At 42.5% G+C, this 24,558-nt stretch overlaps 1 protein-coding gene across 1 annotated transcript in view; it reads left to right on the top strand.

Moving 5' to 3' along the window:
• The window catches only part of SLC37A3 (solute carrier family 37 member 3), a 43,686-nt gene extending 21,118 nt beyond the window's left edge, over positions 1-22,568 (top strand). The window contains exons 6-15 of the mRNA XM_068549566.1: positions 1,227-1,372; positions 6,300-6,396; positions 8,588-8,672; positions 9,413-9,591; positions 11,815-11,956; positions 13,288-13,389; positions 14,000-14,047; positions 15,009-15,160; positions 19,493-19,558; positions 21,200-22,568. Of these exons, the coding sequence (XP_068405667.1) occupies positions 1,227-1,372; positions 6,300-6,396; positions 8,588-8,672; positions 9,413-9,591; positions 11,815-11,956; positions 13,288-13,389; positions 14,000-14,047; positions 15,009-15,160; positions 19,493-19,558; positions 21,200-21,292 (1,110 nt within the window). The 3' untranslated portion in view covers positions 21,293-22,568. The remainder of the gene's footprint in view (positions 1-1,226; positions 1,373-6,299; positions 6,397-8,587; positions 8,673-9,412; positions 9,592-11,814; positions 11,957-13,287; positions 13,390-13,999; positions 14,048-15,008; positions 15,161-19,492; positions 19,559-21,199) is intronic.
• Positions 22,569-24,558: the final 1,990 nt, after the last annotated feature.

Here is a 24,558-nt window from a genome sequence, read left to right as displayed (position 1 = left end):
CTGCAGCGGGGTGATTAAGACCACAGACTTGCCCAGACCTGCACCGCCTGGGTTTCAGTCCTTCCCCGGGAGTTTCCAGCTACGGTTTCTGTGTGCTTCAGCCTTCCCTTCTGAATACCTCCACCTGGGGTTGCAGTGAGGGTTGTGTGTGTTACTATGTGTGGGGCATTTGGAACAGTGCCTGGTGTATTAAGTGCTATAGAGGGCAAGATCCATATTTGATTCATCTTTATTTGCTTACAAGCATCTGGTGATAAATTTTTGTTGATTGAATGAAAGCGTGGAGTTTAGTTAGACTCTATTACTGTTTTTCAATGTCTGCCATTTGTGTATGGGGAAAAACTTCTTTTTCTATTTCAGAGATTGAAGCACTTTATTTATTCACAAGCTGCTCACCCACACACATATACATACTATTTTTAAACCTGTATACATTCTTGTTTTTTTTTTTTTTTTACATTTTTTGAAAAATTGAAGTATGTACATAAACTCAATAAACTCACCCTTTTTAGTGTATACTCCTGAATTCTGACAAATGAGTGTAGTTGTGTAACTGCCACCCTTCCTCCTGCCCCCACCCTCTGGCAGGCACCGACTGATTTTCTGTCGTTATAGTTTTGCTCATTCCAGAATGTCATATAACTGGAATCATACAGTATTAGACATACCATTTTGAAACCCATGCCAGATATTCCCGAAGGAGACTGACTACAAATAAAATGCCCACCCCGAGCAGAATGCCTGGAAAAAAGCAGTCCTTTGATGAATGCCACCAAATGATTGAGCCAATCACAAGTTACGCTGCTGCACTTATTAGGCACGGCGTTAATAATAGCTGGCGCTTTCTGGTCCCCGTGACGTGCCTGGGCTGTTCTAACGATATTTAAACGTGTGAAGTCAGGTAGTCCCCAGAGCTGTCTTCCATAAACAAGAGGAAAGGGAAATAGATGTAAAAAGAGGTCCAACAATGGGGACTTAACCTTTTAGAGTTGAAGATGCAAGTTGGAAGGATGGTCCTCGTTGCGTTTTACGCTCTGCCATCTCTGCCTCTCTGGTGGGGGTGGTTTGGTGGTGGTCTCACTCAGCGCTGCTCTGGGCAGGAGCATCTGAAGAGTCGGCCACACGTCTCTCAGGCCCCAGACATTGACTGCATCTTTCACACAGGGTCTTTAGTTGGGGTGTCCACGCAGATGTTACACGTGTCTTTTTCTTTCTTCTTCTCTAAGGTGTTTGTCTTTGGCACTCTCACAGAATGGCTGCATTTCTACAACAAGGGGCTGTACTGCAGCCTGTGGATCGTGAATGGCCTGCTGCAGTCCACTGGTTGGCCCTGCGTCGTTGCTGTTATGGGCAACTGGTTTGGGAAAGCTGGGTATGCCACTTCCTCCTTCTTTCAGTTCTCTATTTAAGTAGTTTTAATATGGGATTGTTCAAGACTTGTCAGTCAATGCACTTGATCCCTTCGACACCACCCACGTCTTCCCTCTATTTTAGAAAGTTTAGAGCAGCCGGGAGAGGAGGTTTCATGTCAAAGTACACTGGAAATAATGTGGACCCTGGAGATGGTCTAGCCTGTGGGACTCATTCACAGCAGTCTCCTGTCCATGGTCAGATTTTGAGTGTGGCTAAAGCCGTACGTCTCAAATTTTTTTTTTTTTTAAATCTTCCCTTTAGAGAACATAAATAACACACCATAATAACAGAAATCTCACATGCCATCTCATCATGTATCTTCCTGTGGGTTTTGCTTTCCCTTTTCCTGAGACTCAGTGATCTAGTTTAACCTTCTTAAAGATAAGAAAACGGAGGCCAGAAGTTATCCATGGGGCTTGCCCTAAGGTCACAGAGCAAAGGCTTCAAGAAGATGCAGATGGGGCTTCCCTGGTGGCGCAGTGGTTAAGAATCTGCCTGCCAGTGCAGGGGACACGGGTTCGAGCCCTGGTCCGGGAAGATCCCACATGCCACGGAGCAACTAAGCCCGTGCGCCACAACTACTGAGCCTGCGAGTCACAGCTACTGAAGCACGTGCACTCTAGAGCCTATGCTCCACAAGAGAAGCCACCGCAATGAGAAGCCTGCGCACTGCATCAAAGAGTAGTCCCCGCTCGCCACAACAAAAGAAAGCCTGTGCGCAGCAATGAAGACCCAACGCAGCCAAAAGTAAATAAATAAACTAAAAAACCCAAAGTTCCCTTTAAAAAAAAAAAAAAGGAAGATGCAGATGAAGAATGCCAAACTTTGGGGCTTAGTTAAGTTGGCCATTTTTCCCATAAACCTTTAAGTACTTACCAGTTGTATGTGAGTTTGTGTGTGTGTGGCGGGGGCCATGGCTTGAGGATGGGCACCTACTGCCACTCAAGAAGACCCATGTGTAATTTACAGGATGGAAAATAAGTTGAGCTACCCAAAGACTTGGCTTTGTTGTTTATCGTTGTTTGTGACACTCTGCCTTTGGGAATACTGTTAATTTGGATTTCTATCATTTGTCCTGGATAAATATTTATGTGTTGTGAGATGCACATTTATTTCATCGATGGCTGTATGCTTTTTGTTTGTTTACTCTTTTACGTAGGGACCAGTGTACACAGCAGGCATTATCCACCCGCCGCGGTGATCAGTTCATGCTTTGACCAACTCCTCTCGGTTTTCCAGCTTCCCCCGTTTCATAGTCGGAGTAGAGGTGCTTGCTGGCTAATGATCTCTGTGTTGTTGTGAAAGTTCACCTGTAAAGTGCCTTGTGGTTAGAATCAGCACCGCTTACCGAGAATGCTCTGATTATGTTCAGTGTGCTAGTGATTTCCAGTTCTTTCCAACTCTAGTGTCACTGGTTTAACAGAATTGATTTTCGGAGGTGCTCATTCCCCCGGGATACTTTAGTTTTCTTTTGGAGTAGGAGATGCTGTCCGCTTGCGTGTTGTTTATTTTTATTAAGATTTTTAACATAACTTCTTTCCAATCATGATTTTTGAAAATTATACAAAGGTTACTTGATTATTGTAGCCAAACCAGATACTGTAAATGAACACAGAGAAACAAAGGCAAAACCACCTGAAATCCTGTCACTTCAAAGATAATCACTTTTTTTTTTTTTTTTTTTTTTTAATGTGGGATCTTCCCGGACCAGGGCTCGAACCCGTGTCCCCTGCATTAGCAGGTGGATTCTTAACCACTGCGCCACCAGGGAAGCCCAAAGATAATCACTTTGACATGTATCATTTTGAGATAATCCTTATCTGAACTTTTATAAATTGGGTGACATTTGGTGGTAGGTGGCAGTGACTGGGTAGGCTGACCTCTTGATTATTTTTCTGGCTCAGTCACAAAGACAACAAATTCAAGAAAGCCATTACAGTTTACTTTTGAAAGTAAGACAGTTTGTTTTTAAGCAAATAACACTAGTAAGTGAAATCAATGATGCATTGCCTGACACACAGTGACTCTTCCTGTGAAATGTAACAATAAACCACAAAGTACTAATAAAACTATGATAACTTAAAGTCACAGTCGTTTTCAACCAGTTTCTTCTGAAATCATGCCTTTGGTCAGCCAGTGTTATTCAGGCCCTCTAGGACGCTCTTGGTAGGTTTCAGGTTTTAGAGGCTTGGGGCATTTTCACACTGGGGAGAACATAGAGATTATCTAGTTCAAATCATTTGATTTCCAAGTGAAAAAAGTTGGGGAATTAAGTGATCCACTGAGGACATTGCCTTGGAAAGCTGTTACCTTGGCTGAGTCGTGTCCTTCCTCCCGTTGTCGGGGTCATAGTTTTTTAAAACACATTGAGGCAGGTAGTACTAGTAGGTACACCCTTGCAGGCCCAAACTGTCAACTCTGTCACTGCACTCAGTCCTTTGAGGAGCACAGCGCTTTCCAGATGAGAGCCCTGAGCCTGGGCTGGGACTTGCTGGAGATCACCCAGCTGGAAGTGGCAGAGCTGGGACTTCTGAAAAGACTTTAGTTTTCACTGTTAAATGTTGTCTACCTGTTCATTTCTAAGATTCCTTCTGTCTCAGTGAGGTTATAAAAATGTTGAAAGAGCTGAAGAACCTAGACCTAACACTGTGTGTTATTAATATAAAGTAGAATAAAATACAAATTTATTTTTTTATTTTATTTTTTAAAATGTAACATACTTTTTTTAAAAAAATAAATTTATTTATTGATTTGTTTTTTGGCTGTGTTGGGTCTTTGTTGCTGCGCGCGGGCTTTCTCTAGTTGCGGCGAGCGGGGGCTACTCTTCGTTGTGGTGCGTGGGCTTCTCATTGCAGTGGCTTCTCTTGTTGCAGAGCACGGGCTCTAGGTGTGCGGGCTTCAGTAGTTGTGGCACATGGGCTCAACAGTTGTGGCTCGCGAGCTCTAGAGCGCAGGCTCAGTAGTTGTGGTGCACGGGCTTAGTTGCTCTGTGGGATGTGGGATCTTCCCGGACCAGGGCTCGAACCCGTGTCCCCTGCATTGGCAGGCGGGTTCTTAACCACTGCGCTACCAGGGAAGTCCTAATACACAAATTTATACGTTAAAAAAATTAATTTTTCTTAACTGCTTTTTTTTTTGTCTTTTTCTTTCTTCACCAGCCCTACTGCCATTGCCTAAGTCCAGAGCTAGTTGTTTTTCTCCAGGACTATTGTAATAGCTAGTTTCCCTTCCACAGACTCTTCATCCACATATCCATTTTTTTTTGATGGCCTTATTGAGGTATACAATATGCTGCACACATTCAAAGGGTACAGTTGAATGAGTTTTGGCATGCATGCACCCGTAAAAGTATCATCACAATTAAGATAATGACATATCCATCACCCCCAAAGTTTCCTCGTGCCCCTTGGTAATTCCTCCCTCCCACTGCCATCTCCAGTCAACCACTGATTTGCTTTCTGTCACTTTAATCTGAATTTTCTAAAATTTTATATAAATGGAATCATGCAGTATGTCTTCTTGTCTGTGTTCTTTCACTCGGCACAGTAATGCTGAGATTAATTCATGTCTGCATTGATAGTTCATTCCTTTTTATAGCTGAGGAGTCATCCGTTATATCACAATTTATCTGTTCACCTACTGGTGAACATTCAGGCTTTTAGTTTTCGGTTTTTACTAGTAAAGCTACTGTGAATATTTGTTCATGAATCCTTGTATGGACATATGCTTTCATTTCCCTTGGATACATACCTTGGAGTAGGATGGCTGGATCATATGATAGGTGTGTGTTTATCTTTTTAAGAAACTGGCAATTTCTTCTAAAGTGGTTGAACCATTTTACATTCCCACCAGCAGAGTATAAGGATTCTAGGTGCTATACATCCTTGCCAACACTTGGTATGCTCAGTGTGTTTTGATTTTAGCTATTCTAGGAGGTGTGTAGTGATACCTCCTTGTGGTTTTAATTTGCATTTCCCTAATGTCTGATGATGTTGAGCATCTTTTCATGTGTTTATTTGCATCTTAACTTATTTTTTATTTTTTAAATTTTTTGGCTGTGTTGGATCTTCGTTGCTGCGCACGGGCTTTCTCTAGTTGCGGCGAGCGGGGGCTACTCTTGGTTGCAGTTCGTGGACTTCTCATTGCGGTGGCTTCTCGTTGCGGAGCGTGGGCTCTACACGCACGGGCATCACTTGTTGCAGCACGCAGGCTCAGTAGTTGTGGCACACGGGTGCTAGGGCGCACGGGCTCAGTAGTTGTGGCACATGGGCTCAGTAGTTGTGGCTTGCGGGCTCTAGGGCACAGGCAGTTGTGGCACACGGGCTTAGTTGCTCCATGGCATGTGGGATCTTCCTGGACCAGAGATCGAACCCGTATCCCCTTCACTGGCAGGTGGATTCTTAACCACTGCACCACCAGGGATTTCCACATCTTATTTTTTGTGTGTGTGAAGTGTTTATTAAAATCTTTTGCCCCCTTTTCAGAAACTTTGTATTTGAGATTATTGTAGATTTATACTCTTCAACATTTTATTGTGTTGTCTGTTTTTTACATTATTGAGTTTTGAGAGTTCCTTATATTCCAGTGACAAGTCTTCTGTCAGACAAGTGATATCCAAATAGTTTCTCCCAGTCTGTGGCTTGTCTTTTTAAATTCTCTTAATGGTGTTTTTCAGTGAGCCCCAAATTGAACTTATAATAGAATCTTAGAGTTAGAAGAGACCTACCTGATGTTTTGCCATTTGGGTGTACTTTAAAATAACGTTAATATAGAATATTGATTCTTTGTAATGCGAACCTGCACTATTTTGGCCATTTTGTATTTGAACTGCACACAAAATCCCTTCTGATTCTATTGTCTTCTGTTTTGCACTGTTCCCATCATAGACGAGGAGTTGTTTTTGGTCTCTGGAGTGCCTGTGCCTCAGTGGGCAATATTCTGGGAGCATGTCTAGCTTCTTCTGTTCTGCAGTATGGTTATGAGGTAGGTGTTTCTTTCTAGCTTTTTTGTGAGTATATAAATATATTTTCTATTTTAGGAAATAATCCTGTGACCACTTAAAATGACCTAGAGCTATGTCTGGGTGGGGCAAGGTTTGTATTAAGAGTGGACAAACTTTTGGTAAGTTCAAACATGTTAGAAAAATTAATCGTGGAAAAACAACCAAATCTAAAGACATATCAGTTGGGGAAAAGTATTTGCAACTCATATTACAGATAAAGAGCTAATTTCCTTAATATATAAAGAATGCCCACAAATTGATAAGAAAAAGACCAACACACAGAAAGGTAAAGGATTTGAATGTGTAGTTCATGAAAAGGAAATAGAAATGGCTTGTAAACATACGACAGGGTATTCCACTTCACTCAGAATTTATTCATTCATTCAGTAAATATTTTTAAGCTCCTCTAAGTGCCCCAAGGCAGTAAAGAATAGAGCCCTGACCAAGAGACAAAAACCTCTACCCTTATGGAGTTTAGGTGTTAGTCGGCAGAGAAATGCAAATTAAAACTACACTGTAAAAAAAAAAGAAAAGAAACGACACCGTATACTTATTAGATTGGTAAAAACCCAAAAGTTTGATAACGCGTTTATGAGGATGTGACAAAACAGGCATTGCAGATGGGAGAGTAAATAACCCCTCTTGGGGTCAGTATGGTCTATCAAAATTATAATGGCTCTCACCAAGCAGTTCCACATCTGTGAATTAATCCCATTGGTGAATATACTTCAGCATGTACAAAGAGATACATCTACAAGGTTATTTACTTCAGCATTATTTGTAATAGCAAAAGATTGGTAACAGATGTCAACCAAAAGGGAAATAGTTATACCAAGGAACTCCTATTCAGTGGAATGCTGTGCAGCTGTGAAATAGAATTATGCAGCCCTTAATGTCCTGACAGGGAAACAGCTCAATGGTGTGTTAAGTGAAGAAAGCAAGGGTGCATAACCGTGTGTGTTGAATGCTGCCATTTGTGTGACATGGAGGAAGAATTAAAGAGTATCTGTTGTATTGGCTTGTATGTTTCCAAAACAATCTCTGGAAAGTAAAAATGAAATAACAGTGCTTATATGTTGGAAAAATGAGAATTGAATGGCTGGGAGAAGGGATGGGAGGGAGGGTTTAACTACACATCTTCTACTTTTTGTTGCTTGAATCATGTCAACCTATTGCCTGTTCAGAACCCTAATAATTAAAAGTAAATTGCTCTTTTGAAAAGCAGATACATTTTTAAGCTGCTCACCAAGTGTTTGGTCCCTGAAGAATTCTGGTCTAGTTAGGGCCAGTGGGACGTCCTTCCTGTGTTCACATCCACCTTTTCCCGGGTTTCTTAGCTTCACACCTGGATTGTACTACTTGGCTCAGATGGGGATTTCAGTTCACCCTACGTGCTGCTCCCAGATTTGACTTCTGGAAAAACTAATTTTGTCACCTGTCTATCCGCATCAGGCTCCACTCTTAAATAAAATAAAATTCAGCGATGCAGCCTGGCTCCTGAGTCTTTCATCTGGATAGCACCTTTCCAAGTCAGTGTTCTTCCCTGTTACCCCCAGCAGAAGCTCTCAGCTCCCACCATGCAGAAGGCTTTCCATCTCCCTCCCACCCGGTGCCGGTGCCTTTGCCTCAGCCGTGCCAGGAAAGGTGGTCAATTGCTGTGATTTTCAGCTGCTCCCTAAAGCATTGTCTCCCTCCTTCAACCTCTTTAGCTGTTTCCTTCTTCTGAATTCAGTTCCTGTTTGTTTCCTATTAGGACTGGGCCTTCTCATTTATTCAGCCACATGCTGCCTTGTACTATTATTTTGTGTACTGTTTAATCCCCTCAACTGGAAAATGTCTTTGAGGGCAGATACTGTCTTTTGTAGGAGGCCGAGTAGTGTAAGGAAGAGTATTTTTGGAGCTAGTTCTGATTTCACGATCGTAATAGTACCACTCAGTGTCCAGCGGACCTTGATTATCCTCTCTGAGCCCCGTGGAGTCACTGGGAAAAACTTGTGAGAAAACACAAGTAAAACACTTAGCTCAGCGCCTGGCACAGGCGAGGCGCTCAGCGCTCATTTCCTTCCCAGTCGCCCCGTCCTCCCCACCGCCCTCCCCCCGTGTGCCTCTAATGAATGTGCCTTTAATGAGCATCTCAGATGCGTCAGGAGCACCTTTCCCTTCCCCCTCCAGTATGCCTTTCTGGTGACGGCGGCTGTGCAGTTTGCTGGTGGGATCATCATCTTCTTTGGACTCTTGGTATCACCCGAAGAAATTGGTGAGAAGCTGCTCTTCTGCTCAGAACGTCTTACTGTTACAGGCAAAGAGAAACCTGTGGCCAGAACAGCCCGTCTCTTTCTTCCTAGGAGAACTGTGAGCTCCTTTCAGTGAATTCAAGGAGCAGTATTGCTGTTCGTATCCTGTCCACGCTGCGGCCTCGCCTGGCGCAGCTGCAAATGTTTGAGGGAGTGGGGCTCACCTTTTTATAGATTCAGGGAAAACTCATCACTTGCAAATGGGTTTCATGATGGAGATGCTGGCTAGAAGTTAGCACGGATGTATTTCGAATTTCACTTCTTGAGACAGATTTATTTTCCTTCATAAAAATAATTTAGTGTGTGATGCTTACCTGTGGTTAAATACAGAACGTGTACAAGTGAAACCACAGAAGCAGATAGATGTATGATTCTTCTCTCTTTTGAGTATACTAAAGAGACATGTCAGTTTAAGAGCACGTAATTAATGGTTTTTTTGGTACTATGTAAGAGAGAGAGTGTGATGTAGTTGAAAAAGCTTTGCTTTGAAGCCAGGTCAAGGAGAATCAGAGGCCTGGGTTTGTGGCTCATTAGCTGTGTGACCTTAATTGCCCTTGGACTCTGATGAACCTTAGTAGCTTCTTCTGTAAAATGGACATAAAAATAACATGGACCCCGTAAGTAATGATGCACGCAAAGCACTTAGCCCAGTGCTGGGCACCTGAAGGGCCCTCTATAAACATGGCTGTCACTCTTGTTGTAGGTCTCCCAGGTATTGAGGCCGAAGAAAATTTTGAAGAAGACTCGCACAGGCCATTAATTAGTGGTGCTGAAAATGAAGATGAAGCTGAGCCTAATTATTCAATCCAAGAAGACAAGACTATTACCCAAGTCAAGGCGATAAGCTTTTACCAGGCCTGTTGCCTTCCCGGAGTTATAGCGGTAAAGCCTGTTCAAATCTCCTCACCACAGCCAGTGAGACGTTACAGCCTGGATAGTAACTCTGCCTGGGATAAAGCATCTTGAAGTATTTCGCTTCTCTCTCAGACTTTATCGTAGGAATATATGTTCAGAGGAGTAGCGAATATTGGCCCTCAGCTTGTTTCTGTATTGGCACCACTGGAAGTTTTATCTGAAATCTAATGCAGGGGTTGGCAAAACCTTTTCTGTGCAGAGCCAGTTAGTAAATGTTTTCAGCTTTTGGGGGCACCATACAGTCTCTGCCACAATCGCTCAACTCAGTAGAGGAAAGGAGTCTATGGACGATACGGAACAGATGGGCCTGGCCGTATTTGGCCCGTGAGCTGGAATTTGCTGACCGTGGTCTAGCCTTCGAGTAAGAAGGCAAAATTGATATTTTTAAATATATACCTTTTGGCCTGTTGAAGTCTTATAGAATTATAAATAGCCCAAGAGAGGTTTGAGTGGTTCGTTAGGTCTGTTTGATTTGCCTATATTCTTACTATTCTAGGGGAAAAAAAGTTTGCCCTTCTGTTAAAAGGTCCAGAGCAGAATACTCCACAGTATTTCCTGGTAATGCATTCCAGTGTTTCCGCAACCGTATTTACAGTTAGGTTTTTTCCTGATGTCTAAACTGAATCCCTTCTGCTGCAGTTTTTCTGTCTTGGTGTTTCGGGCGCTCTAGCGTGGGAGTGGAAGTTAAGAGGCCTAGGTTATGTTGCCAGCTTACCCATTAACTCGGCCTGGGGTAAGTCACTCAGCCCGTCCTCGTGTCTCAGTTCCCCTTCCTATGGACAGAAGGTCTACCAGTCCTCCCTGGGGTCTGTAACGCTAGGTTATTATATTGTGAATAAGCACCTTTTTTATTTTATTGTTTAATGGTGCTCTATGAACGTAACCCCTCAGTTAAATTCAGAGTCTGCAGGTTGTCCTATTTCATACTTTACAGTTCCCTTCTACCTGCCCCCAAGCTAAGAGAACTGACATTTACAGACAAGATAGTTTAAAGTGTGAGTTAAAATTTAAGTGTATGTTCCCACAAGTCTTCAACCAAAAGATGATGCGTAATACAAGGGAAATGCAAGTTCCTTTGGGCCTGTTCTTATGCTAATGATCAGTATTTTTTAAAGTGGTTATTAAAATGTTCTGCTGGTAATAGGTTAATTTCTGAGACAGAACTTAGATTTGTTGTGACTGAACGTGGCCCTCTTTTGCTATTCCTTTGTGTTTCACAAGCTATTGTTCCCTGCCATGGGCAGGGTGTAAAGGAAATCCAGTTAACTTAATTCCTTTGTCTTTGTGGCAGGCTGTCTGGACAAAATGCACTCGTGATTGGGATTTGGCTCTCTGGGGGCTGGCTGCTGCCCTGCCTGGGAAGCTGCTTTAAAACAAGTGATACCTGGGGACTAACTGGCAGCTCCAGGGAGAAGGATATACTAGCCAGACACCCTTTGAAGTCAGTCTCTCTGTTCCTCCCCCTTTTTCCTTTGATGCTAAATGTCAGGATTTCCTGGTAATAATGTGTTGAATATAGGATTCTCAGCCCCGCTGCCATCTTAAGGCAGCTGTAGCTTTCACTCCTCAACCTAGAGCCACAAGACCCATGACGATCCTATTCTTTCATTTTTGACTCAAAGCTTGTGGAAACTGCAGCGTGAAAGTAGTTTTCATGTTGATGCTTTTCTTAGGCCTTGGAACTGTCGTCCAGTCCCATTGCTTTGCATTGTCCGTAATGTTAACTTCACAGGAAGCAGAAGAACCAAAAAAGTCTGGCTGCTTGCAATAAAGGCTGTGATGTTATTGGATTCGTTTGCTTATGGTTAGTGCTAGTCAGTGGCATGAATACCTTTTATCTTTATCTAAATAAAGAAATATGAGTATGTGCCCTGCCTTGCAGGTTCAAAACACTGGTCTGCTTCTACCAGAGAACTGAAAGAAGAAAGTGGGGGGACAATTAAGGAGTAGTCCTATGTGTTTTTTATCCCGAGGCCTTCTGTACTGCCTTTCTAGACACTAAGCGGGGATGAAGAGAAGAGGGAGACTAGGTAAAGTCAGGCAAATAGGAATTTGTAGAAACGTTTAATTTGAAAATCAGGTACTGTTCGCCCCAAACGCCTCTGTTTTGTTTTGTTGTTTAATTACATTAAAATGGTAGTTATGTTGTGCTGTTTGTTCCTTACTGGTAGTTGGATGTTTTTCTTATAGTATTCACTGGCCTATGCCTGCTTGAAGTTAGTGAATTACTCCTTCTTCTTCTGGTTGCCCTTTTATCTGAGTAATAACTTCGGATGGAAGGAGGCTGAAGCCGACAAGCTGTCCATTTGGTACGACGTTGGAGGAATTATAGGTAAGGCCAGTGATACATCTTTTCCTGTAATAAGAATTAGTCACTAGTCATATTTTACTGGGTTATGAAATCTGGCATCATTTAAAGTTGTATTACTTATTCCACAGCTATTTTTCCTAAACTGTCCTACCAGTAAATAGCCAAACTCTTAAAAAAAAAAAAGTCCTTGGAAAAGAAGACCTAGCCTATGGCAGCCCTGTGATTTATAGGGCTCTTTTTTCTCAGTCCTTTGTTGATGGATCAGTTCTTTTGTCTTGGGAAGTGCAGGGATGTCTCTCTCTGATCTCTTTAAGTGTAACCCTTTTGTACACTTTCAGCGATAGCTTAGCTGTAAAGCAAATTGTATGTCAGAGATTCAAGTTAGGATGTGAATGTGTTCATTTTATATACCACACCGCAGCCAAAGAAGGGAAACATACTAGCTTAGTGTATTGATTGTCAGATCATAAAGGTAGGAATAATAGCAGGGATTAATTTTTTTGTTTTGCAGTTGCTTCATTGTACACAGCAGATTTTAACAGTGACTTTTTGCTCTAGCTGGAAGTGTAAACAAGGAAGTAGGAAACTTTAAAATCAGACAGACGTACAGATTGCACGTTAGTGGGTACTGCTTATATGGCTATGGCAGAACCTTAATATCCTTTTTGTAATGTTTACATGTAGAAGTGTGGAAAGACTAAACTGCCCTGAGCACATGAAAGCACAGTGTATCCTTAGGTGATATACTGTTGCTGTATTTGAACTTGTGTGCCCTTATTCTTAGATCCAGAGCCAAAGGTGAGGTTGCTGCCTTTAGACCTGCACGTACTTCTGATGAGGGTGTACCAGGTGTCCCATTGCCCCTAGACTCCAAGCAGGACTGCATCTAAACGTGACTGCGTTGCTTCAAGGATCCACATCACTTCTTTTAAACGTATTGACCTGTTAGTTATTACCAAACCATGATTGCTGCATTTAAGTTTAGTGAATATTTATGTTCACTACTACTAATAGCCGATGAAGCACAGTTCTTAATTAATTATCTTTTAAAATAAAAAGCAGCAAAAGCCTTCACAGCTGGTTGGAGAAGGAAAAACAGCAAGGAACAGTGGGGTAGTTTTGATGATTTTCCCTTATTTGTGGTGTCCCGTCCCCATCAGCCATCATGGCAGTTAATAGGTAACCTTTCTAACAGGAAATTACGGAGGAAATTTTTCAGGAGAGTCAGCTGTCGTTTTGGATAGACCAGTGTTAGGATCCTGATCGCAGGTGGAGGGTTATGTGGTAAGCAGGAGTCAGGTAACTGAGCTAAATTAGAAATTTTGATTGGGTTGCACTCTTTGTGCTTGAAGGTGGAACTCTGCAAGGCTTCATCTCTGATGTGCTACAGAAGAGAGCCCCGGTGTTAGCTCTCAGCCTGCTTCTGGCCATCGGGTCCCTCGTTGGATATAGTCGTGAGTATTCCCTTGCAATTAAACTGTTTTCCTCATCTCTTAGGACTAAGGCATTTATTTGCCTTGAGTCAGTGATCAACCCTGGGGGGATAGTTGAGACCAGCCACAAAGGCATAATATGGGACCTTTGTATTGTCCTGTAAATGCCGCTAAAAGTATCACATAGTTTTATTTGTGTTGGGGAGGAAACTGGCATCTCTTCTGCTTTGTTGGTTTGTTTAAAAGCTTGCTTGGGAGTGTATATGCTTTGTTCAAGGGTAGGCTCCAGAGTGGCAGCATTAGAGCCAATAAAACAATAAAAGGGACAAGATTTCAAAAGAGGAATGATGGTAATTACTAGGTTTGGTATATGTCCCTTAAGATGCTGCTGAGATAGAAGTAGAGTTTTCCTGTAGCTTTTAGAAGCCACATTAGCTTGAGCACCAGCAAGAAGCAGACATTACAAATAAAAGTTGGGGGACGTGGTGATGGAGCTGTATGCGCCTGTTGTCCCTGGGAGTGATCTGTGAGGTCATGGAGATCCAGGCCCGGGTCTGTGTGTACTGTTGGGTGGGGGCACACGTACTGCGCTCCTCACATGGTTGTTCTGTGTCTGTGTCTTTCCTCACAGGTTCTCCAAATGATAAGTCCATCAATGCACTTCTGATGGCTGTCACAGGTATGGCATAGGCTCCATTTCACTGTATGTTCCTCTATAAGGAAAAAGGAAAAAAGGAAACTGATTTCTCCTTCAATTTGAGTAATGCTAAAACCATAATTATAGAGAACTCAAAAGGTAAAAGGAAAGATGCTTCCTCCAGATCCTGCTTCTCTGCTCTCGTGTGACCTTCTCAGTCCTGTCGTGACAGAGGCAGTCCCTTTTGACAGAGATTTTCTAAGATTTTTGATTGCTGCCCCACCTGCTCATGTTACTTGCGGAAGTGGCTTAGGAAGATGCCACATTGGAAACCAATTCACAGGCTTTCAGAAGGTCCAGTATAGCTAGTTTTTCCTCCTGTGTTGGAATTGGTCAGAATTTCTTCCCTTGATCCCCAGATGAAACAAATGAGTGCAATTAGGGACCATGTTATAGAAGAAGTCTTATTTGTAAACTTGAGATCATAGGATAGTGGGAGCTGCTCCTGCCCTGTGGGGCACATGGGGCTGATCCAGCCTCACGAACACATTCACATGGGCCAGCTCCTGCTCTGTCCTTGGACAGCCTCACCGAGAGCAGTGGCAGATGGAACCCCCTACACCACTGAAATTGCTTTTTCTCCTGTCTGTCTTTTTTTTCAAGATGTTTGGTTGAATTTGAGCAGTCAGATGCTCTGCGATGCACCTCTACCATAAGAGAATTTGACAAGCCAGTGCAGTTAGTTGTCAATGAATGCACACTTCACAGGATTAGAAAGCTGTGTGTTCGCTCCATTTTCTAGAGAAAAATAGATGCTAACTGGTTCGAAGACGTTACTATCTGGGGGAGTTTCCATTTTTATTGGTTATTTTTTTCCCCTCTTTTCGTTTCTCTCCAACATACTGATTGGAGTATTGGGATTAAGAGTTTGCTTTATTCAGTAGATTCCTAGCATTGTTACAGATAGTATGTTAATAAGAACCTGTTCTGTTTATGACTTTAGGATTTTTTATTGGTGGACCTTCTAATATGATTAGCTCTGCTATTTCTGCGGACCTGGGTCGTCAGGAGCTGATCCAAGGGAGCAGTGAGGCTTTGGCAACCGTCACAGGAATAGTTGATGGAACCGGGAGCATTGGAGCTGCGGTGGGCCAGGTGAGAGAGCAGGGGAGGGCTTGACATGGAGTGTTCAACAGTCCTTCGGCGGTGGAAGAGTTTACCCCCGCCCTCTGGGCCACAGTAGGGTGGCACTCTTGTGCTGTAGTGCACTGTACTGAAAACCTTGGGTTTTTAGTCTCTGAGGTCCAGCTGATGTGACCTAATGTGGAAGGTCGCTCTACATTTATCAGTTCCTTCTTTCCACTTTTACCTCCAGATTCTTCCTGTCTGGAAAGAAGCTAACACCTCATAAGACAGATCCTCCAGTCCCAGCCCGCCACCCCCTTCTTCCAGCCTGAACTTGGCACTCCAAGGAGGCCATGAGACACATGCTTCTCATTACCCCCACCTGACATGCAGGCCCTGCCTCTCTCCCCCTACCAAACACACACACGTACACACATCCTTCCCATGGATCCCTGCCAGAAATTGCCATGAACTCTGCAGCTGCCCTGAGTCGCTTTCTCTGCTTCCTACAACTGTGTCTCAAAAGGCGGTTCATAAATGTCTTATGCCAGAATCATCTGGGAGTTCATTAAAGTACCGAACACTAAGCTTACTATAGACTTGCTGAGTGAGAGCCTGGGGATCTGTATTTCAACAAGCCTTCCTGGCGATTCTTATGCACTCTGAAGTTTGAGATCTTCTAGGCTAAGATTGGCCTACTCTAGGTAATCAGAGCTATTCAAATCGATCTTTTTTTTTTTTTAATTAATTAATTAATTAATTAATTTTTGGCTGTGTTGGGTCTTCGTTTCTGTGCGAGGGCTTTCTCTAGTTACGGTGAGCGGGGGCCACTCTTCATCGCAGTGCGTGGGCCTCTCACTGTCGCGGCCTCTCTTGTTGCGGAGCACAGGCTCCAGACGTGCAGGCTCAGTAGTTGTGGCTCACAGGCCCAGTTGCTCCGCGGTATGTGGGATCTTCCCAGACCAGGGCTCGAACCCGTGTTCCCTGCATTGGCAGGCAGATTCTCAACCACTGCGCCACCAGGGAAGCCCCTCAAATCGATCTTTTTTGCTTACATTCAGCTTCAGAAAGGCATCCCTTCTCTGGGACAGTCATGAGTCATGCCTCTCCTAGGGTATACTCCTCTAGGTCATTGAGTGCTAATTTTGCAAAATGTGGATTTGAGAATCAACTGCATGGATAAAATGGTTGAAACCGTGGAAGTGATGTGATGTTTAATGGGGAAAGAAAATATAGGTAAAACCTCAGAGGATGCCCAATGGTCACAGAAACAGGAAGCCAGAATTTGAGGAGGTGTGTTACTCAGATCATAGAGGGAGAGAGGTCAGGAGAAAGAGAGTGGAAGGAAAAAGGCTTGTAGTTTTGACATTGAGGTCATTAAATGGCCTTGAAGATTGCTGCTTAATGGGGGTGGATCAGTGGTATCCGATTGCTAGTGGTTAATGCAAGAGCAAATACTGAGGGAGATACACCATCTTAATGCTGGTCTCCACCCAACCATATATTACACATTTATTTGTTAATGTCTGTGTCTCCCACGGTAAGGTGGGCTTCACGAGGGCAGCATTTTATTTGTTTTGTGTTCTACTGTAGCCCTGGTACCAGGAACGGTGCCTGGCACACAGCAGACATTCAGATATTTGTGGAATGATTGTAGAATGAATGATTTATAGTGTCAGTGTGTTAGCAGATTTGATTCTGAGACTAAAGGAAAAACAAACTTAGCAAAGGTAGGAGAAATTTGTTCTGGAGTAGGAACTAAAAAATGCTATTGGCCACCTGTTCAGATGTCTTCATATAAGGGGTATGGGCATCCTTTTCTGAAATTACTGTATTTTAAGTTTTCCTTCCCAACTAATGTTTTCTTCATTAATCAAATAGGTAGATTGTAATTAGCATTTCAAGGAGTTTCTTTTCATTTAGAAAGCCTGCCAGTGTTAAGATCCCTATCTGTGAACATGGGTCAGCATTAGATTGACTTTCATGGCTTGGGAAGCAGCATAGCTAGCTTTACTCATTCCCCTGCCATGTTGATTTTTGAATGATTTCCTATTGCTTGGAGTATGAAATCCCAAACTCCATGACTTAATATGGACTTAATAAAGCCCTTAGAAGGAAACATAGGGACGACTCCTCATGATAGATATATACCAATGGTCAGTAAGCACCTGAAAAGATTCTCAGCATCCTTAGGGAGATGCAAAGCAAAAACATGAGCTACCACTTGACACCTAATTAGGATGGCTATAATTAAAACAAAACAAAACAGAGTAACAGGTGTTGGTGAGGATGTGGAGAAATTCACATACAGTGCTGGTGGGAATGTAAAATCGTGCAGCTACTGTAGAAAACACTATAGTGGTTCCTCAAGAAGTTAAACATAGAATTACCATATGACCCAGCAATTCCACTCCTAGGTATGTTGTACCCCAAAGAATTGAAAACGGATTCAGATATTTGCTTGCCAATGTTCACTGCCGCATTATTCGTAGTAGCCAAAAGGTGGGAACAACTCAAGTGTCCATTGATAGACGAATGGATAAACAAAATGTGGTATATATCCATGCAATGGAATATTATTTAGCCATAAAAAGGAATGGAGTTCTGATACATGCTACAACATGAATGAACCTTAACAACATTATGCTAAGTGAAATAAGCCAGACACAAAAATATTGTGTGATTCTACTTAACATGAAATATTTTGAATGGCAAATTCATAGAGACAGAAAGCAGATTAGAGTTTATCAGGGGCTGAGGAGAGGGGCCATGGAGAGTTCTTGTAGAGAGTTAACGGGTGCAGAGTTTCCGTTAGGGGTGATGAAAAATTTTGAAAATAGGTAGTGGTGATGGTTGTGCAACATCATGAATGTATTTGATGCTGCTGAGTTGGACACTGAAAGATGGTTAAAATGGCAAGTTTTATGTTACATGTATTTTTTTTTAAAAAAGAACATGGGTTAAAAACTACTGTATACCTTTTATTAATTGAAAATAAAAGAATATGCTATAGAGTGTCAAAGTCATACAGTAATCCTATGAGCAAATAGTATAATTGAAAAATGAGTGGTATACTTAAAAGACGAACTTTTAAAAAAAAAAAAAATATATATATTTATTTATTTATTTGGCTGTGTCGGGTCTTAGTTGCGGCATGCGAACTCTTAGTTGTGGCATGTGGGATCTAGTTCCCTGACCAAGGATCGAACCCAGGCCCCCTACATTGGGTGCGTGGAGTCTTAGCCATTGGACCACCAGGGAAGTTGCGAAGACGAACTATTTTTAAAAGCATCAATTATAGTACCGTTCACTGGAAGAAGGAATGATTAAATGGAAGTGACTTGAGGCTGTTCATCATCCTCTCTTAATTTTTTTTTTAATAAATTTATTTATTTTATTTTATTTATTTTTGGCTGCGTTGGGTCTTCGTTGCTGCACACGGGCTTCCTCTAGTTGTGGCGAGCCGGGGCTACTCTTCGTTGCAGTGCATGGGCTTCTCACTGAGGTGGCTTCTCTTGTTGCAGAGCACAGGCTCTAGAGCACAGGCTCAGTAGTTGTGGCACACGAGCTCAACAGTTGTGGCTCGTGGGCTCTAGAGCGCAGGCTCAGTAGTTGTGGCACATGGGCTTAGTTGCTTCATGGCTTGTGGGATCTTCCCGGACCAGGGCTCAGACCCTTGTCCCTTGCATTGGCAGGTGGATTCTTAACCACTGCGCCACCAGGGAAGTCCCCATCAGCCTCTCTTAATACCAAAGTGAAAAAAAATGTACCTCCTGGACTTGTGCCTTCTGTTACACAGTTTTTGTATGTGGACTCTGCCAGCTTACCAAATGAAGGCTGTCAATAAAGCTTAAATAGGAGCATGTACGTGCAAGAGCTCTGCAAACTGCAAAACATTATACAAATCCTAACTCCCTTTTATTTTCTAGAAGAGATATGTTTAATCTCCTTTTTTAAAAAAAATTTATTTATTTTATTATTTATTATTTTTGGCTGCATTGGGTCTTCGTTGCTGCGCGTGGGCTTTCTCTAGTTGCGGTGAGTGGGGGCTACTCTGTTGCAGTGCACGGGCTTCTCATCGCGGTGGCTTCTCCTTTTGTGGAGCATGGGCTCCAGGTGTGCGGGCTTCAGTAGTTGTGGCTCGTGGGCTCCAGAGCACAGGCTCAGTAGTTGTGGCGCACAGGCCTAGTTGCTCTGCGGCATGTGGGATCTTCCCAGACCAGGGCTTGAACCCGCATCCCCTGCATTGGCAGGCGGACTCTTAACCACTGCGCCACCAGGGAAGTCCTAATCTACTTTTTAGCTACTTCAGTTTATTAATATATAAAGGATTATATTGTGATTTCTTTTTCTCCCTTTTAGTATTTAGTGTCTTTGATCCAGGACAACCTAGGATGGATGTGGGTTTTCTACTTTTTCATTCTTATGGTAAGTGTGTGCCCTTTTTGTTATTTTAAAACTAGTAGTTTTTAAATTAAATTAGTTCAAAGCATTTACTTAAATCACTTTTTTTTACATGCAAAGTAGTTTTTTTTTGTTGAGGAATAATTGACTTAAAAGAAATTGCATATATTTAACAAGTAAAATTTGGTACAGTTTAACATATGTGCACGCATGTCTGTGAACCCATCATCCCCATCAGGACAGTAAATGTATCCATCACTCCCAAAAGTTTCTTCATGGCCCCTATGTAATCCCTGTCTCTTGCCTCTCCACCATCCCACCTCTCTCCAGGTAACTACTGACGCACTTTCTGTTGCTATAGATTAGCCTGCGTTTTCTTGAGTTTTGTATACATGGAATCATACACTCTGTATTTTTGTCTGCTTCTTTCAGTCAGCATAATTATTTTGAGATTCATCCATGTTGTTGCATGTATCAATAGTTCATTTCTTTTTATGGTTAAATCACTTCTTAAACCAACAAAATTGCTGACCGCTTTTAAAGATTCTTTTGTGAAAAGTAACATTTTATTATTCTGAAAGACACATTCATTTTTCAAGGAAGGAAACGGCTGTTAGTTTGCCCTTGACCTGAGTCTTACGAGTATTGTCATTTGAAATTCCAGAAAAAATGAAGAGAGGCTTATATCCCCAACCATTAATCAGGGTACTCTTCCAGAGTACTCTCTGTCTGCTAAATACAATTTGGAAATTCTGAAGGAAATGTGTACGCCAAGCCACATAGGGTTAAAAAAGAAGCATTGCTGTAATTAACACTGTGGTGTGCAAGTTCTAAAGTGAACCTCGAGTCTCTTGAGAAAATATCTGTTGTGCCTTCGACATTCTTGGCTGGAACTCTGTACTTTCTGGGAAACAGCCAATACAGAATAAGGCCTTGTGCTTTTAAAACACTGCTCTCTGTTGAATAGGCATGTGACATACTCTTATCACATACTGAGACGGTGCTCAAGACAGGTCTACTTGAGAGTCTGGTGACGGCTTCGTCCACCAGGGGATGCATTCAGTATCCTGTCCCTAAATCTAGGGCAGCCTAATTGGAGGCAGCCTCCATTGCCCAAGTCTAGATGCTGTCCTCCAGCCTGTCCAAGGAGCCTTTGGGATAGCTCAGCACCTGGAATCCCCTGGAGCTGCCTTAAGGCTTATGTACTCTGCTATCACAAAGGATGCTTTCTTCTGCCTGAGTGCCCTCCGGCTTCTACAGACTGGGCCGTATAGCTCTGTCATCTACTTCTGAGTAGAGGGAAGTATCTCCTGATGAACCTGTTGGTATGATCATACTAGAAATGTAATAGGAAGAAAACCGAATCTGTTAGAAGAAACACTGTTTAAATCTGAGCTCCAGCATCAATTTTCTGCCCTACCTATGAGTTATTTAATCTGTGTACCTTAGTTCTTTTTTTGGAGACTGTAATGTAACATTTAAGTATTTTGTAATATTAACTGTAATTTTCAAAATCATTTTCTAATTCATTAAAGATTGAGTCGTCCTTGTACAAAGTCAAAAAAGAATGTAGTTGTCCAAATTCATTATTATGTTCAAAACATGATGCTCTAACAGAATTAATTAACTTGTCACTGCATGTTTAATGCTTTTTTCTCTTCACAGACAAGTTGCACAATTCTATTTATTTCACCATTAATAGTGAGGGAAATGTGCTATCTTATGCAAAGACGACAAACTCGCATATTGAGTGGGTGACTGGTGCCCACAAAAGAACAAGAATAATAGGAGACACGTCAGGACTATTTCTTTTCATTCACCTTCTTTTGGGGTTGTCTTAAGAGCTCTAGCATAACCTCAGATTGTCAAGCCTCTTTCAACAGTGTCAGCCACCGGAGATGCTGACCAGAGTGAAGGCTGGGCTGTTTTTCTACACTACAGGAATTATTGTTAATGATTTTTATCGCTGTTGTTTCATGAATGTACTGAATGGCCTATGAATCTGCTAGCGTCTTTGTTGGCCGTAAATGCTATATTGGACTTGGACCCAAGTTCTCCAGCCTGGAAAGCCGAGTGCCCACAAGGCAGTCAGGCATGGTTTGTATCAGTGACGTGCTCCACGAATAGAAAGGATCGTTGCATTTTGCTTTGGTCATGAGTTTGCAGAGCGTGCCTCGTCTCTGAAGCATCAAATCCGGATAAAGCACTCTAGCTGGGTCCAGCGTAAGCCTGCCTTGGACAGAGAATCCCTTTGTTAACCACGGTGGGAAAAATCACACTACATGCTGATTGGCTCAGTCACTCTGTATCTGCACTAAAGTCGTTCAGCTCCAGAAGCAGAAATACCTTCAAGCGATTGTCAACTTGTTCTCCTCCGTCTTCATTCAGAATTCCCTTTGACTCCTGGAAGTCTTTAGTCTTCCTGTCAAGGACCATGAGGTACCTCAATTGTGAACATGCCAGTGTGTGATTTACAACTGAAGTACTCAACCCCAGATTTGTTCTCTGGGAACTTTAGGATCCACTAGGAAGCTAATCTGCTTAGCCCTATTTTCAGAGGATTGATCTCTGTCGCAACTGGGTTCCTTGCGTTACCTCAGCAGAAGACTAGAATTAGAGAAAAAGAAAGACCTTTTGGCCCTGTAAGTGTTAAGTATGTGACCTTGAATCACATTAATGGATTACTAGGGCCTGAGGCGTATCTAGGTATCTATTCTTTAGAAGTTTGTAGAATATATGTCTTCAAGGATGGGAATTCTATACTAATTATCAATATTTTAAGGTCATACTGTATATATATTTTAAATTATGGAAGTTAACAGGTGAAAAATGTGCAATTTTGAGGGCTGCCTAATTTGCATTGGGTTAGGGAATATTTTTCAACCTCTTGCTTTATACTCTCAAATGTGGTGCATTTATGAACTTGTTAATGTTATTTAATCAAGCAGATTTCCAATCAGTTAATTGCTCATTACTGACAAAAAGGGAAAATATGAAACACAGAAAGGGAAAATAAACTGACTTTTATAATAAATATCTGTCCACCTGGTTATTTTATTTATACTGTGAGCTCCGCGCTGTAGAATGTGACTCATGACTTGCAATTTCCTGCTACTGAGTGTTCCCTGGTGACCATTCACTGATCCTATGGTGTTGTCAGATTGTACAGGTCTATTTCTACTACATTCTGTGAAAGCCTTCCCTTCCCCTTTGTGTAAGATTGTGCTAAGTTTGGATGAGTTGCCTAGTTGTAATTTAAGAATCGTCTGTAGATGAACCCCATTTTGATTGTTTAGCCTCTGTCTGACATTTGGCTGAGAGCTTCCTCTCCCCCCACGTAATCAGTATGGTCACATCTTCATATCCTGACACCAACCATTGTTTTCTTTCTCAAGTTTAAACTTAGGACAAGTGTTCCTCTGACCTCTCTGGAGCCCCCAATTTGTACCTGAAATGAAATTATAAATAAAACAACTGCTCGGCACTGAATGAAATTATATCTTGCACTATGGGTATATTTCCTATTGTTCTCTTTCTGGCAATCTACATACAAGTTAGCTTTAAAGAACTCCTAAGAGTTAACTTTCTTATTTTTTTTCCCTTGAAGAAAAGGCCATAGTGAAGGCCAGTTTGGAAAAGCATTCTTCTCTGACACCTCGGTCCTCCGATACTCACTAGGTTGAAATACAGCACTCTGGCCTGCCTTTTCTTGTCATATGGTGTTTTCTTTTCTCCTTCCATATAGTTTCAAAGGGAGAAAGCCCCCTCTCCACTCCTGCTTATCCTAGTCTTTGCTGCTTCCTGGAGGGCTGGTGTCCCAGTCAACATTCACACAAGAAATGTCTGAGGGCCCCCTGTGTGCGTCGTGAAGTTCAGCGAGATGGAGGGTACAGGATGCTCTTGTCCACTCCTTCCCTTTCCTTTACAACATCAGAAGTCCTCCCTCCTCCCACACAGGTAACTGATAAAGCCTTTTCTTATCCCTACTACTTCTTCTGACTTACGTCCTATTTTCCTTTTCACAACCAAATCCTTTGAGTTAACAGATGGTATCTGCTGCCTTCCTGGCTGTGCTACTAACTTCCTCCACAACTAGGTAACTAACTGTATGTCTATTCGTCCAGGACACTCCTGGTTTATGCCTGATGTCCTGACATAATTATCACGTCATAATTATAGCACTTTCCTTTGCTCTCCAGGTCTCCTAGTTTGGATATGTTATCCTTAACCTCTGACCTTTTTTGCATCGCTCTACAGAAACCGTGCAACTGAAGGTCATAGAACTTAGATATCTTTTTTTTCTCATTCCTTATCTTTCTTAATCCTCCTCTTATACTTGACTCCGGTAACCACTTCATCGTCTCCAGGACTTTTTTCCTTTGGCTTCTATGGCATTTTTTTTTTAAAAATTATTTATTTATTTATTTTTGGCTGTGTTGGGTCTTCGTTTCGTGCGAGGGCTTTCTCTAGTTGCGGCAAGTGGGGGCCACTCTTCATCGTGGTGCGCGGGCCTCTCACTATCGCGGCCTCTCTTGTTGCGGAGCACAGGGTTCAGACGCGCAGGCTCAGTAGTTGTGGCTCACGGGCCCAGTTGCTCCGCGGCATGTGGGATCCTCCCAGACCAGGGTTCGAACCCGTGTCCCCTGCATTGGCAGGCAGACTCTCAACCACTGCGCCACCAGGGAAGCCCTGTGGCATTTTAATGTATTGAATCTTCTTACTTCCTGTCTTTTACTGGGTTCTCTTCTCTGCTCCCCCTCTGCTAGTTTTTAGTAGGGGTCACCAACTTTCCCAGATGAGCTGTTGTAAATACCTAACAATCACTCTGTTACGCACTAAAGAGAGACGGGGCATCCAGTTATATAACACTGTCTGCTGAGTTAACTGCACGTCTCAAGGGAAGTGAGCTCAACTTATGTAACCTCAACCCGTGTCCCATCCCCACCCAGACCACACTGGCAACTGGCTCTATGAATGGTTTTCAGATTTTCTAAGTCATAAACCCTTTTGAGAATCTGCCAGCC

This window comes from Eschrichtius robustus, chromosome 8 (genome assembly GCF_028021215.1).
Source record: "Eschrichtius robustus isolate mEscRob2 chromosome 8, mEscRob2.pri, whole genome shotgun sequence".
NCBI lineage: Eukaryota > Metazoa > Chordata > Mammalia > Artiodactyla > Eschrichtiidae > Eschrichtius > Eschrichtius robustus.
The sequence above is the reverse complement of the archived record's forward strand: the minus strand, read 5'-3'. Positions and strand labels throughout refer to the sequence as shown.